Source organism: Sinocyclocheilus rhinocerous, unplaced genomic scaffold (genome assembly GCF_001515625.1).
Source record: "Sinocyclocheilus rhinocerous isolate Xijiao unplaced genomic scaffold, SAMN03320098_v1.1 scaffold1542, whole genome shotgun sequence".
Lineage (NCBI taxonomy): Eukaryota > Metazoa > Chordata > Actinopteri > Cypriniformes > Cyprinidae > Sinocyclocheilus > Sinocyclocheilus rhinocerous.
The window spans coordinates 156,971-173,357 of record NW_015666540.1 but is presented as its reverse complement, the minus strand read 5'-3'; the positions used below and the strand labels follow the sequence as shown (position 1 = coordinate 173,357).

Here is a 16,387-nt window from a genome sequence, read left to right as displayed (position 1 = left end):
TTATTGCCTGTGCCGCTGGTAACAAAACGGATCGGCTCGGAATCGGAAAGAAGTGAGACTGACCGACCGATCACCGATCCGGGCCGATCATGAGGAAAATCGGCCGATTCCGATCCCTGGCCGATCGATCGGTGCATCTCTAATTCCAGCTGTGTGGTTTCTACCTGGAAATACCAGTCAGAGGGAGGGAAAAACATTGTTTCTCGTGCTGGAGTAAACACTTTTAAAACAGGTAAGTATTATATGTCAGTGTCATGACAGACATGGGCAACACTTAACTTATTTTTGTGTGTCACCTGCCAATTGGTGTGCATGTATGTGGGTTCCCCCTCAAACAAAGGTTCACTTCCATAACATAACCTACTTTCACACCAACAGGAATTAAATCAAAATGCCACAACATGCCTTTGAGTAAACCACCACAACAAGCCTGAGCCTGAGAAAGAGAGGGACAGAAGAGCTTAAAATCATTAAAGCAAAGGGTGTGCCAGAGTCTTGACTAAAATTACTCTTAAGAGCAATTACAGAATTAACATGTTAAAGTAGAACTCCCCAAACCATATCAACCAAGTGTTGTGGAGTAACTCCCACTACTAAGTAGCCTAGTTTCAGTAGTGTGACAGTAGCTCAGCCACATGCATTTTGATTGAAGAAATTGCTATTATATAAACAATATATTAGTTAATATGCAATACATTCATATATAAATGAATTAATACTTATACATAAATTTAAAAAGAAGAGAAGCCATTCAGCCTGATGTTTTCTGTTATTATTCCGCCTTCAAAACTGATACTCAAGCTAAAACCCAATAACAAAAACAGCTTTCCACGGTCGCATTGTGTGGCTGATAGAGACATTCTGTCTGGCAAATGGAATAAAGGAGAGTGTCTCTGTATGAACAGCTATGAAGACAAATGACAAAATATCAACATGGCTAGCTTGTTCTATGTAAAATGGGGGGGTTTATCTATTCAACACACTGAGTAGAGGATGTTTTCCTAACTCTTTGTCATCAGGGCAGCTCTTATAAAAGCACAACAAGATAGAGAGGAAGAGTGCTGAGCAAATGTGGAAGCCTGAACCAGCTCTGTCAGCTCTCTGTGGAGATATCTGAGGAAATGAAACAGAAATCAAACCTCAAATCGGACTCGGGAATGTCTAGGGCATTTGAGAGTGCCTCAGACTAAACCAGAGAATAGAAATAGAGAAGAGAAAGTAACAGACAGCTTCAAAAAGCACACGGACTTCACCTCTGTTAGAAAGGAAGATGTCGGCTGGCAGTGAAGGGGAAACCATGGGCCTCATTTGATGCCGTTCAGGATACATGTCCTTCACTGTGGATGCCTGCATGTGCTCAGAGATTCATTCTGTCTAAGTATGAATAGACCACAATATTCATGCCTCACTCACAATAGCCTCCAGTGTTGCCTCTGGTTAAACCGGTGACCTTTCCCCTCTTTTGGGTTGACGGGAGAAAGCCAAGGGCCCATTGCCAGCTTGGCCTCTAAAACAGGGTTACGTGCCTTTGGGAGAGAGGTTAGCTGGGTGACAGTGTTTATGGAAATTAGTGAGAGGATTTGAGGAGGAAGAAAAGGATCAGAAAGAACAGAGAGAAGACTGAAAGACAACGATAGGGAGTACTAGCATTTTGACTTTTCCAAGCGCCAAAAAATTCAAAGGTCATGCAAACGTCATGTCTCTCAAGGCAAAGCTGAAATATCAAGCCATTAACGTGGCCTTTAAACCACCAATCTGGAAGAGGATAATCACCTGTTACTGCCCTCAGACTGGACAGCAGCCACTCAGCTTGGACAACGAGTATCCCATTTCTGTTTCACAATTTCTATTCTTTCCCAATGGATTTAGCCCAGACAGTGTCTAGAAAGGGCTGTGTAACTATGAAAAAATATTTTGTGCTATGAAAATGAAAAAAATAAACAAATAAAAACAGCATATAGATGTGGCAGAAGAATGACAAGTTTTCAAAACCATCTGCGTAACTAAACGAACAAGTTCAACTTGTGTAGACCTGCAGAGCCCCAAAACAAGCATGTTTTTCCCTCACTTGCACATGGAATGCAAAACACCTCCTAGAAAATTCCCACAGTTATCCATATCATTCGTCTTCCCATGAACCGAATCGCTCCCATCCAGCAGTTACTCAAATGTCCCCATTTGCTTTCCATGATACTCCTGAGAATGGCACAAGAACAGCAACACTAAATACATAAAGAGATGACCTACTTGGCCCACTTGACACTTCCTCCTGCCCCATTAGCCTCAGACCAAACCCTCCTTTGACAGTCATCACCCTCTGCTTGGGATTTATCACAAAGTCCTTTGATGCATCACACTGACATTTTCCGAAAGGGGAGACCTATTTTTGCACTCAACTCATTGTGAGATCTGACTCCCACTGCATGGGCTTTATCTTGCCTTTGTTGGTGGCTATCTTAAGTTTGTGCTAATTAAAGGGGCAGAGATATGGCATTAAAGTAAAGATAAACTTAAAAAGTGTTCAATATTCATAAAGCGCACCCTGAAAGAACCCTAGCATTGAAGAGGCATGAATCCAGATTACTAAACAAGCACAGCTGAGTCACAGTGCTGATTTAGGTGGGACGGTACAGCCAGGTTTTGTGCTGTGCTCAGCCCTGTATTAACCAGCTTTAGCTTTAGTACAGTTTACACAGAGCAGGGTGTGGAGTTGGATACTGGATTTGATGAGATGGAGAAAATGGAGAAAAGAACATATAAAGGAACAGTTCACCTAAAAAAGATAATTCTGTCATTGGTCATCTTTTGTTTAAAAAGAGACTGAGTAGATCGAAATAAGCTATTTTGGGATGTTTTACAGTAAAGGCAATGCTAGTTCTTTGCAGTAGCAGTGATTTGGTGTAGAGATTCTAGACAGTGGTGCACAGTGGAATTCTGTACCGTTCATTCCAGAATTCCGAGAGAAAATCCATTGAAACAATTCAACACAATAGCGTACCTAATGTTCTCCAAACCTTGAGAATGACTGGTTCCTGTGTGTGAGGCCAGCACCACAGCTGAGCATGACTTTCAGAATGTTTTCTTTCTTTCTCTCAAAATCCCCTCACTGGACCGTGCCAATCCCAGCTGCATGTTATAATGAGTCCGGTGGTTTCTTAGCAACCCTGGGTGGCCCACTACCCTACATCCCTGAGAACATAGACGCTTTGAGATGCAGACGAGAAACGCAGAGCACTGACAGAACCGCAGACAATCCAAACACGTATGGAGAGAGGGCAGGGGGTGAACGCATTTGTCTTCATTTTGTAATGGTTTAAGACAAGCGTTTCCTTCTATTAGCTCATAGGTTTACAATGGCCATTCTGTAGCACCAAGTGATGAAAGAAATAAGTGAATTTTGTGATTAGCTGTGCTTGTGGTTCACTGTCCCTGGAACATAGATGGAAGGGAAACTATTGCACTGGTTTATGACTAAAACAACTGTTACTGCAATAACAAGTAGGCCATACAGTGTTAATAGCTTTAGCATTCAATTTCCTTATTTATTAAGGCCAAACTCAAGTGTATAAAACAGTATGTAGGTCAGAGAGTGAAGTTTGTTTTACCAACTTGTTTTACCCCATAATCAAAAACTATAAATTAGATAATTTTTAAGAATTGAAACTAAATGCTTTTCAGAAAAGCAAAACAGAACTTCTGCAGAAAGTGTTTCAGGTTAAAGGCATACTCAGCATTTTTTTGTTTATGATGCAGTGGCTGATATGATAGCTGACCATGTGACTAAAAGGCTAAAACTTTTTAAATAAGAAAAAACTCGCAAATTCCACCTGACCCAAAAACGTGTTTCACAGTGCTAAAGACTGCCAGATTAACTCGTCTGGTTTAAATGCCAAGGCAGTAAACATGCCAAGATTAATTAAATCCATGGTGAAAGTATGTATAAACAATTCTTAAGAATTATCTGGTGACAAGGTGATTTAATGACATTGTTGGTCATTCTAGAAAACAAACACATCCACAGCTGTAGAAATGCAGGTGTACAATTCAGGCTGTATATGCTATAAGCGTTTGAGGCTGAACTTACCATGTCTAGCTCTTGAGACACTTGCCGCTTACGAAGTTCCTCCATCCGATCGCTGACGTCGCTGAAGTATGTGTTGTAGTACTCGGAGTACTCTTGTGCCAGGTCATCTATATTACCCAGAGAGCCATCCTACACAAACAGAGATATGAATGAGAAAAGCTTTGATGGTTTTTCATTTAAAAAAGACAGGGAATTTTAATCTGATACTTTACAATTAAATTCCATCTCATTAATAAGCCTCCCTCCCCTCAGTCTCAGAAACACAAACAAACACGAGTGGAGCTGTAGGAGAGCTTCATTAAAAACTTGTCACTGGCACACGATTTTAATTAAAGTCGCAAGAATGGCGCCAGGCAAAAAGGACTTAACACACTCGGAACACATTGCACACATCTGCTCTGACGAAGCAAACAGTCACACACAAGCTGAACTAAACATCTAACCCTCACATTCCATTATTTTCACTCCACACGAATACTCATACTCTGGGCTGAGACCACAGGATTTTTGCTGGGCTTTTGTGAATTTGTGGGGTTATCATTTCCATGCTACTGGTTTACAGAGAAGTTGTCAGTTTGTTGAGACGAGTTTCTTGTGCCACGTATATGGGCCAAGGATGGACCATTGAGTGGCATGATTTTCCAGAATTTTTTTTAATTTATAATCAATTCATATAAAATTAAATAAAATTTTTTTACAACCAAGTTAAGCAAGTTTTTTTTAGTGGTGGGGCCAGAGAACATTTTTACAAGACAAGTGAGTATAAGTTTTTACGTATGGGTGGCATTTTCTGTGCAACACATTTATAAACAACACACACAAGCGCAGAAGGCCTCTCTTACTGCCCAGCCCTTATGACCTTCTCTGACCTTTGCAGCTGTCTTGTTGTGAGTGCACATATTCAACTGTGGTGCTGCCTGGCTCTGACTTCAGCGTGAGTGAGTGTGGGTGTATCCTATTTTTCTACAAGCTCGTGACATACACGTACAGCAAATGACCTCAGACTGCTGCAAAAAAGCACATACAATAAGAATGTCCTTTACGCAAAACTAGAGATTAACTTCTTTCAACTTCTTTAGAAAACTATTAATACCCCAGCAGCTGCAGGTGGCATAGTTTCTGTTCCTAAATGGAAGAGTTTGTTATATTTAAGAGCATGTTTGTTGTATCTAAGTTCTAGGCTAGGCTGGATCTTTCATATTGCTGTACTACATGCCCTTTAAAGTCCTGTTGAATGAAAAGTCAAACACAAAGGCCTTCTTCCTGCTCAGGACCATGCTGAAAAACACATATATCCTGTCATTGTGTGTACGGGCCAGAGGTAGGAAGGCCAGGGCCTCAAACACACCCACTGGTAAAACTGGTGCGTATTACAGACATTGGCTGCGCTTGTAAGCGACAATAAAAATCACTTCAGGCTAAGGACATACAACTCATGATAATGCTGTTGAGATCTTTGAAAACTCATTTTTAGAGTGTAGTTTGAGTTATAAATAAACAATGTCTTATAAATAATATTCACAGGGTTAAATGTAAAAGGTTTTCTCGTTCTCCACAAAATGCCTCTTAACCAATCCGTTCCAACAAAGCTCCAAACAGATGATCTCAGAATACTGAGACTCCCAATGGAACGCTGCTCTCTATGAGAAATTCCAGCTTTTGCATTCCGATCTGCTGGCCTGCAGAGCACCTCCAGCTTTTAGACAAAACATGATGTGAATATGTGAGATTTGTTGTTAGATGCGTAAGTCACATCGTCCTTCCTTTAGGATACTTGATAAAGAGAGATAGAACAGCTGAACTAAGACTAAATGAAAACTTTACAACAGCAACTAGGCCACAGGCTTTTTTCTTTTGCCATTAGCCAAGCTTTTTCAAGTACATAGTGTTGGTTGGGATTAGGGATGCACCGATACCACTTTTTCCAGTACTCGCCCGATACCGATACTTTTATTTTTGGTACTTGCCGATACCAATATTTTATTGCATTTGTAAATTTTTTAAATATTGGGTACAGAAACCAAAAGAGTATGTATAATGTTAGTTGGTTAACTTCATTTATCAAATAGATACAGTCAAACCAAAATGCATTCAGTTACCTTCAACATTTCTCACATTATCACAGTTTATTCACTACAGTTTAGAAAACGGTAATAAAATATAACAAGAACTCAGTTAAATTGAGTCAGAATGTATGGTATTGGCGTTTGGTATCGGGGCATTTTAACGAGTACGAGTACAGGAGCTCAGTGTCGGTGCATCCCTAGTTGGGATGGTAATGACAGGCCAGAGGCTGTGGTTAGCTCTGAGTGATGGGTGGAAGGGCCAAAACCTTCATCCAAGAACTTAATCCAATCTTAAACTGGTCTCATAACTTTAGATAATTGTATTATATAGAAAGCAAAGGCTCAAGAAAAAGAAATCAAGAAAAAAGGGGATTCATGGAGGAAACCACTTTTTTTATTTATAGGAATATAAAAATACATTTTAACTAACTCAAACCTGCAATTTAGTAACAGCAACTAAGGAAAGAAAAAAAATATAGCTTAAAATATATATTGATATATAACAAGCATATTTCAATGTATACATTTAATATCTTCAACCTTTGTTCCTGGGGACCCACTGGCAAAGTTAATTTCCAACCTACATCAGGTCACCCACCCTGTAATTTTTCAACCCATCCTGAAGACCTTGATTAACCGGTTCAGACGTGCTTGATTAAGGTTGTCGCTAGACTCTACAGGACAGTGGGTCCCCAGGAGCAGGGCTGAAGATATATAATACATATGATATACATGAGGAACAGGCCATCAATCTATCGTCTATCTTCAGGCTTAAACTGAGCAGTAGTGGCCTTTGATCTGAATTAGTTCAGCTCCATCTGTATAGCACATGCCTCCCATATTCTTATTATCATTTCACACATTCCTGGCCTCCGGTGAGGTAATGCTGCAATCCTCTGCTTTAAAAGTGAGTGAGTGTGGGTCTGCTGCTTCCAGCTGGGCATTTAACTGATGGACTAATTCAAAGCTCATGCTTCATCTGTCTGTATCTGTAAGAGGATGTAGAGGACAGAAGATGTTTGCCTCTTACTTGAATGTAGCTCCACATGAGCTGAGAGCTCTTAAAAAGAATAGAGGGAATGAGTCTTGTTTCGCGACATGAATCACTGCTTGAGCACACAAACAGCACCACCCAAACTCTGCTGTCCAGCCCAAAAAGCCAAACATTTAAAACTCCCAAAGCTATATCTCTGTCTGCAACTAGAGCTCCAGAGTAAACCAATTCCAAACACAAATTAATGCAGACCTCTTCATATGATCAGTAAATACTAACCTTAAACCAACACAGACTGTTTCTGTTTCACTATCCTACCTCAACCAGTAATGTTGATCTATCTGAACTACCTCTTTTAAAGTTGGTTAGCCACAAAACCACATTTTGGGACTGGTACTTGTTTGACAAGAGGAACATTACATTTATTTGCTTGATGGGAAAAAGAAAAAGGCATAGTTCACCCAAAAATTAAGTCTGAGTATATGCAAAAACAAATGAGATTTGAAAGCTACAACAAAGTGGAAGTCAACTAAATTTTTTTTGGAAGAAAGAAATAAAGAAAGAAAGCTTTAAGCTACATCAGCACAGACTAAGGCTCTCAGTAGGTGTAATCAGCCAGCTCTTGTGTTTATAATTTCCAACTGGAACAACATTCATAGACCGATATTATTACTAATAATTCCTAAATTGTTTGCTCTTTTGGGTTGACCCTGGTTGATAAAAGGAAGTGAGATATCAGTCACTGTAGCACAAAACAGGAGACTACACTCAAGTTCTGAAGCTCCTGAGTCTTTTTCACTCACTGTTGACTCCTCAAAAGTATACAACACCTAATTACAGTTTGGTTCTCCAGAATCTGCTAACTTCAACACTACTCGAGGTCCTGGGCCACCCACAACATGAACCAAACTCAACATGTTGTGTAATGACATGCAACAACATTCTTTGTCGAGAACGTCTGTTTCCAGGACAGGGACAGAAACGAGAGGAACGGGTCACAATGACTGGAAGAGAGACAGATTCCACATTATGCAATCGAACATCAACTTTTTACAATAAAATGCACTACATATGAGAAGCTGTCTGTTCACAGAAGCCAACCGCAAATTCACACTTCCCTCAGATGAAACTGGCGTTCAGTAAAGCCACAAATCTTTGATGGGGCCATCGTAACAAATATAATGTTATGCCTGGTATGAGGTAGAGAAAGAAGAGCAGGGAAAGAAAAGAGTGAGTAAAATACTGAGAAAGAAAATCTAAGGGTGAGATGCATTTCCCTCGAACTCAAGCTAATTGATTACTCTACATTCCTTTCAGTTGCGCAGCCCACCTGCTCCAAAACAGCATTATGGGACACAAAAATCCTTAGAGGGTAAAGGCGTATTTGATTACACTTCTACATAAATCAGAAAGAAAACATTAACTGACTTCAAGCCATTTGTAGATTCTTCCTATGACTTACGACTGAGCTTTGCAAAAACAATGCAAGATTAGGATATTTCCCCTGCTGGCTCTTTTACTGAGAGAGGAAACATTTTTTTTTTTTAGGCAAAACCTTTCATTCTTCAATAGCCTAAAACAAAACTCAAATGCATTCATACAGAGAATCCATTGTGAAATGAGCGAGCAGATCTGATAAGAGCTGTTCTTTTCACAACACTCAAATCAAAGGAAACACATTTCATTCTGAATGCAGCGTGAAGACTACAGAGCCATTAGAGTTTTGGACACAGTCTTGAATCCTATGCTTCTGCACTGTGACAAATGTGTCGACCAATTCCAGGAATTCATGAGAAGCATGCACTGTACATGGTGTTGAGAGCATGCTAAACTGAGGATTAAAAAAAACAGTACAACAGTAGTTTGAGTTTTAGTAAATACTGAAATAAATGAACTTTTCCACGACATTCTAATTTATTGAGATGCACCTGTACATAGGGTAGGGATTCACAAACTTTTTTGCCAGTCAAACCCTTTAGTGTCCTCACAAACATTGGGGAAGATAGGGCATCCAATATCACCACATGAAAAAAAGAGAAAGCTATATATAATCTATGATTTAATCATCTATTTTTTCATAGATTTATTTTTAATTATTCAATTACTAATCTATATCTAAATGATTGTGATATTCCTCAAGTTTCTTTTAATAAATGCATCAGCTAAATGAAAAATATAACAAATATTACATTTGCAGTCAATAGTCTACGTTTTGTCACAAAAATAATTTACTATGCAATACAACATCTAAATTATAAATGTCAAAACAGAAGAAAGAAAGAAAGAAAGAAAAAGAAAAAGAGAAAGAAAGAGGTAATTAAGGCTGAACAGCATTTTTCTTTCGTTTTTGGGTTGTCCAGTTGTTATTCTGTGTAAATGGAGATTGCATAATATGCCTTTATAGTTGCTGAACCTGGAATAATGAGTAACACAGCAAACCACAAAACAAGTTTAATGTGTCCTCTTTCAGAAACAGAAAACATCACAAGTCTGCTTTTATTTCCAAGCACTTCTCATAATAAATGCTAATGCCCACAGTGCCTAAACAGTGTCCTGACACTATTACTAAGCACAGAATAAAACATACACACTCAGAAAGCATGAGGCCTGTCTGTATCAAAAATACCACAATGTGTTAATGGCCTTGTACTAAAGACTAAAGGAGACCAAACAAATGGAAATGATTCACACTCTTCAAAGTAATGTAGGGATGGGGAAGTCGTAGTGCTGGGCGGTATGACCAAAAATTTATATCACGGTATTTTTCAAAATTATACCGGTTTCACGGTACATGACGGTGTTTTTTTTTCATGCATGACCGGGTGTTAACCATATTTTCTACTGATTGAGAGAGGAAGAAATACTGCAGTATATTGACTTAGAATGCCCTATTTTACTGTCATGATTAGTGGTCGACCGATATTGGTTTTTTGACAGCCAATGCCGCTGCCGATATCTTGGAAAGCAGTGTGGCCGATGGCCGATATAAAGCCGATATAATTGTATTTATTTTAATTAATATTTAAGAAATTTGAAATAATTTGAAAATGGATTAAATTTGTAAAATAAACATACTTATACTTTAGATGACAAAGTATTTTTCACAAATAAATAAATATTTAATAAAAATATAATTAAAAATTAAGTAAACTGTAACCAACTCATTTATTGAGGAGTCGGCTGCGGTGCGGCCAACTGAATGCGCTGCTTCTCTGCCGCTCACTGCACAGAACAGACGCCGAGAGAGGTGACACTTCTCCGGGAAAGTCAGACCTCGCGTTCGCGGGACAGCACTGGACTCTTTAATATCATAACAAAAATAAACACCGGTATTCGGTATGAACAGGTATACCGCCCAGCACTAGGAAGTCACTTGACGTTGGTGTTGTGAGATGTGTGGCGCCACCCTGGAGGGGAGAAGTGGACATGAGCTGTATTTGAGTTAGAGAGGATGTAAAACAGAAGTTGGTCAGGGGGTCCTGACACACCCTCGTTAGGGTGGCTTCCTCAGGATACCCACAGAGGGCTGATGGAAGCATAAGGAAGGAGGCGTGTTGGGTGGAGAATGTGTTAAATTAACTGGAATCAGAGGCGGGAAGCAATGGCTCATCCAAAATCAAAAGCAGTTACTGTCAAGGTGCTTAAGTACTGCAGATATGACCAGCCACTCTCCCACACATTGGCTAATGTCCAATGGTGAAGCAAACATATCATTACTGAACACTGCTGCCTTATGCATAGTGTCTATCTGGCTTTCTTTACAGTTAGTATTAAGATCATTACTGTTTAAATCTGGTAGTAACAAGCTTCTCAAATCTATAGTGTGCTACTGTATGCTACATGCAAATACTGTAGCTCAAGCTTCAACAAAGCTGCTCCTATTTAAGAAATATTTGATAAGGCAAACAATTAAGATGTCAAAACTATCTGCGTTTGAAAGTAACTGCCACATAACGTTTGTGTCGATTGTATTGTTTCACCACTAGGTGGTGAAAAGTGACTTAAAAATGTATAATTGAATGAATAATTTATTCAAGAGAATCTTCAAAAACGCTGATTCATCCAGTAGGTTTATGAGTGAGTCGTTGAATCATTGATTCAAACAACTTTTTCATAATTTTAATATTAAATTTGTGTATTAAAAATATTATATTTTAAAATATATTTTAAAATGTAATTTATTCCTGTGATTTCAAAGCAACATTTATCTGAAATATAAATCTTTTGTAACATTATAAATGTCTTTATCATCACTTATGATAAATTTAAAGGATCCTTTCTAAATAAAAGTGTTAATTAATTTATATAACCCCCCTCCTCCCCAAAAAAAAATGACTCCAAGCTTTTGAATGGTATAGTGTATAATGTTACAAAAGCTTTTTATTTCAGATGAATGCTGATCTTTCTATTCATCAAAGAATCCTGAAAAAATGTACTCACGTGTTTTCTAATTTCACAGATCATTTTCTCCTTAAAACCTTCACAGCCACAACATAACACAAATCCAAGAGACGGTTGAAATGAGGGTGACGGGCTGTTAATTGACTTTGAAATGAATTTAGATGAGTGGAACCACATATAAATGGGGTTTGCTCACACAGACCGCACTTCAATGACAGGCAGACAGAGGTATTCTCATTAAGAGAGATCTATGAGCTTGGCATGCACAATGGTTAACCTCAGAATGTAGTTCAGACCTTTAATTCGCAACTCAGTAGCCGCCAGTTCTACAAATGCTGTTTATCAACATTAGCATAAGATAGTAAATCTTAAACACTACCTCAAATGCAGCAATATATGCACTTAAGAAAGCAAAAATTATCTTGCAACTTCAAAAATCGACTTAATGCCATAATAAAACCTTACTTTTATAGACAGCGTGCCCACCAAAACAACATTTCATTCACTAGCAAGTCACATCTAAAAGGCTTGTAAAAGTTGAAAGTAAAACGACTCAAATCGTCAAATGGTCAGCTTAACTGAAACCATGTCTAACCATTTTTTCATGCAATCAAGACATTTCTTATATTTATTTCAAGGCGCTCTAGAATACTTAATTCTGATTGGTCAATCGTGGTGTATGTAAACTGTATATTTGACCATTTTCCATGGGAACCAATTTCTAACACAGCTGTGCTAGTTCTCTCTGGCTTGGCACTTAGTGGTCTGTTTCATCGGTTTAAATTTATATCAATATTTAAAACTAATTTATTTATTAAGTTGCCTTGTAATGAAAGATACCATCATCTAGTCATCATTGTTGCGAAATAAAACCCTTCAATACGATACAATAATGACCAGCCTACTGTATATGATTCCTATACATGGTTACGAAAATGTCATTAACAAAAATTAGTTTGTATACAGTCAGGCATTCACTTGTGTTTGCTAAAAAAGTATAAACTAAGAGAGACACTGCAGTGCAAATGCACAGATTTCCTTTTGTAAAAAATCTAAATAACTGAAGTAAAGACAGAATATAAATTCTCCAAACTATACCACTATAGATGAAGGCCTCTAAAAAGAGCTCTTTAAAGCCAAAAGATGGAGGATTTGTTTAAAGCTGCAAGGATCATAAACAATAGCTGCAGTTTGTTGTTGGGGGTTGGGTAAATCCAAGCTGAGAAACCTTCGGGTGCTACTTCTGCTTGCACAGCAGGGCTATTTGTAAGAAGGAGTATACATGAGACATATTCTATGGAAAGAAAAAAAAAAGACTCATCATCTTACAGTAACATCACAGGATAATATACGCCTGAGGGAGGAAGAAAGGGTGTGGAACTTAAAAGAGATTAATCATTAATGTGTGTCAGTGTTACAGTTTATCTCATCAGATTTAATAGAAACAATTATTTCTCATTAGGTAATCTCACTTTCCTGGACATAAAAACAACACACACACTTTTTAGGATGTTTAATTAACACTGCAGCCATCAAGAGGCAAAGCCATTTTCACTGGAAATGGGTGTCACACCTTTATCTCTTTCATCTGGGTGCTTAACAACTGGCATTTTAGGGTTCTGAGAAAGTCTCAGGGAATATCTGTATGTAAATATCCACTTTAACCAATTTCCTACACAAGAGTTACAATTAAAGGTCCAATTAAAACCAAAAAGGACAGAGAATCCATGACTAGGCCTTGAGGACATTACAATGTGACCATCACTATTTAATCTGGTCTCAATGGAAACATGAACACTCTTGTAAATTGTAACTAATAGGACCAGGTGAAATGTGCATATAACAGACAACCGAGACAGCCTTGAGAGAGAATAGATATTATTAAGATCTTTTCCCAAACTAAATGCTATAGTGGCCAAGGAAATGTTTTTATCCTGTAAAATAAACACTAAAAATGCATCAGTCTCCAAAATCTCCCAAATGTACAGGTCTTCGAAATGTTACATTTGTTACAGTTAAATCTCTTAGCTAACCAGTACAGAGAAAACACGTGGTTTATTTAATTATATACACACCAATATAGTAATATTGTGGCAATGCTCAACATTGTGTTTTGTTTTGTTTTGTGGCCTGATAGTTTTAAATATTGCCATGCAAGACTACTTTGCGAACGATTTAAGTCAACTTACAAGTAACCAGAACCACTAATTTCGTGTCTAAATAGTTACTTATATAAAAATAACTTTGTAATATGCGGGATAATGTACATCTAGTTGGTCATTAGACTTAAAGTGAAACGACAAGGAAAACACGTTTAAACTTCTGTGTCGTGTTTGAATTACGTTGCGTATCTGACGCCGCACGTGCGCCGGGTTATAATAATAATAATAAACACTTCAGTTACATACCATGTGATACGATTCCCTGGAGATTTCTAAACTTCTCACTGCCTCTCACCAGGTCCAACCATACAACTTTTAAGTGTCTATTCACAGCGGGCAGAAAGTTAGCTGAGGTTGTCCTGACGCTCCTGTGGGCTGCTTTAACACACGCTTGGCATCAAAGCACAACCACTACACACACAATGAGCTCCAATAAATTAAGCCCCTTGGGTTGAAAGACTTTTCTCAGTTGCCTTCCTGTGACACCCCTCCCCCAACTCCGAACTTACCAGCATCCCCATCACGTCCGACCAGAGCCGGGAGAAACTGTCCGATGATGCGCCGCTGACCGCCTGCGGCTCCTCGGGAGAAAACACTTGATCCTCCTCCATTGCCAAACACTGATGGATTTACAGCCTCAAATTTCAAGTTGATAAATGTTAATCCCCAAACCATAAAATACGTCCAGAAGTTTTTTTTAAATCTAAGTTAGTATTTCGCTATTCCGTGGTGCGTGTTCAAAAGTCGATGCGAAGTATTCCGTTAAAGAACAGAAATACATATTCATCAAGTGATATCGCTGATATGTTTTCCATTTGAATCCAGCTGAGCGCACACCGTACAGAGAAACTTCAACTCAAGTATATAGCCGGACAGATTTCAGCGATTCACTTGGCACTTCGTCGGTGCGAACCAACGCAAACTTTAGGGAGTTCACTTTAGTGTGAGACATAAAAATACTTAATCATTACAATACGTAAATAACATCAAAGCCAGTCCCTGTGAGACAAACAACGTTCCGAAGTACCCACGACAGCACAATTCAGGAACAACACTGACGAAAATGCCCGAAGCGGATTTTTGCGCTTGAGTTCTCTCCAGCCTCCCCCTCTCCAGCGTAATGGTTTACTACGCCCAAACAACACACGGCTCTCGCGCTTCACTGCCACAAATGGGACAAACTGATCCTCACTAACTTCACCAAGCGTTGACGACACACACACAGAGACCTTTGGAAAAGGGAATCTCTCCTTTCGCTTTTCCCGCAATACTTTTGCTGCTATAAACAGACACAAAGGAACAAAGCGACATCTTGCTCACAATGCATTCGAAAACAAAAGGCCATGAGAAAATTATTTCATAAGCATGACGTTATCCATTTTCTATTCATAACACTTCAAAGCACGCCTCTGAAAGTTTTAAACACAGCAGTGTACTCAACCTTTTTGACTTAACCCCCCACAACCCCAAGGTTAAAGCACCCATTCACTGACACAAAAACATGTTCTCCTTAACTCATACTGGATATCGTTTAGCATTATTAGTAATTGAAAAAAAAAATGGGATGAAATATCTTAAACGAAATTTTGAAAGCAGTCTTTCAGATAAGTCAAATTGCTGTTATTGCAACAACAACAAAAAAACTTTTAATGTTGAAACATTTTGTCTAATATATGTTAGCTCAAACTAAACAAAACTACAAAAAATATTCAGTCAAAGTTAATTTAGTAGGTAAAACAAGACAGTAATTTTACCCTCATGTAACATAATCTGTGACTTCATAATCTTTCAAGAAGATCTTGTAATGTGGCATCTGACCATTCTGGATGTCCTGCAGGGAAGATTTAAAGGCACAGTGGTTTCACTAATCTAACTAACCTCTGAGCCCTTGTGTAATTTGAGCTGCAGAAAGCCAGACGACAGGACAGATTGAATAAATGTGCACGTTCAAAGCTGTGGATGCCTTGGATATTTCTCCTGTCACGCCTGTCTATTGCAAAAAAGTGGCTAAACATGTCTGTTCTTCTTCTCTCCTCTTTCTCCTTTGCTTCCCAGAGACACATTCTCTGAAACAGCAACAGCTGTCTAGTCTCATGACAGATGACAGAACAGCCTGAAAGAGAGATAGAGGGAAAGTGAGAGCGAGTCCCTCTTGTTCAATGTGAGAATTCTTCCATTTGTCATACAGGGGCAGAGAGAAACCATCCATATGTGCAGATCACACATAAACATCTGAGTAGTAGAGTATGTTTAATTCTCAATAAAAACTTACTTAACTTTAAGTGGTTTACACAGCTTTTGTAAGCACCATCTACATTAGGCTATACTAAATTAAAGTCACCTCTCACATAAAGACAAATATACACACACGCTTAATTAAATTTGTGCATATTATACCAGGGATGCGGGAAGTAGGGGTGCTGAGGGGGCTGCAGCACCCCCTGTTTTCACATGGTTGCAAATGCAACGCCAAGTTTGTTCATTTAAATTTATTCAGTTTTAGCATTTAATAATTTATTTCTGACATGTAAATTGTAAGTGGGCTATAATAAACCCATGTTTATCTTTATAAACATGATTAATTTTACTTGTGATGTTTATATGGGATGAAGCCTAATCCTCATGAACATGTGACGCTGGCGCGTGGTTTCAGACATGAACTATACAGAATGCGAACAAG

At 38.6% G+C, this 16,387-nt stretch overlaps 1 protein-coding gene across 1 annotated transcript in view; it reads right to left on the bottom strand.

Annotated features, from left to right (window-relative positions):
• Window positions 1–14,844, bottom strand: part of LOC107732642 (SAM and SH3 domain-containing protein 1-like) — a 44,870-nt gene extending 30,026 nt beyond the window's left edge. The window contains exons 1-2 of the mRNA XM_016544042.1: window positions 14,217–14,844; window positions 4,085–4,213 (exon numbers count right to left, since the gene is read on the bottom strand). Coding sequence (XP_016399528.1) covers window positions 4,085–4,213; window positions 14,217–14,318 — 231 coding nt within the window. The 5' untranslated portion in view covers window positions 14,319–14,844. The remainder of the gene's footprint in view (window positions 1–4,084; window positions 4,214–14,216) is intronic.
• Window positions 14,845–16,387: the final 1,543 nt, after the last annotated feature.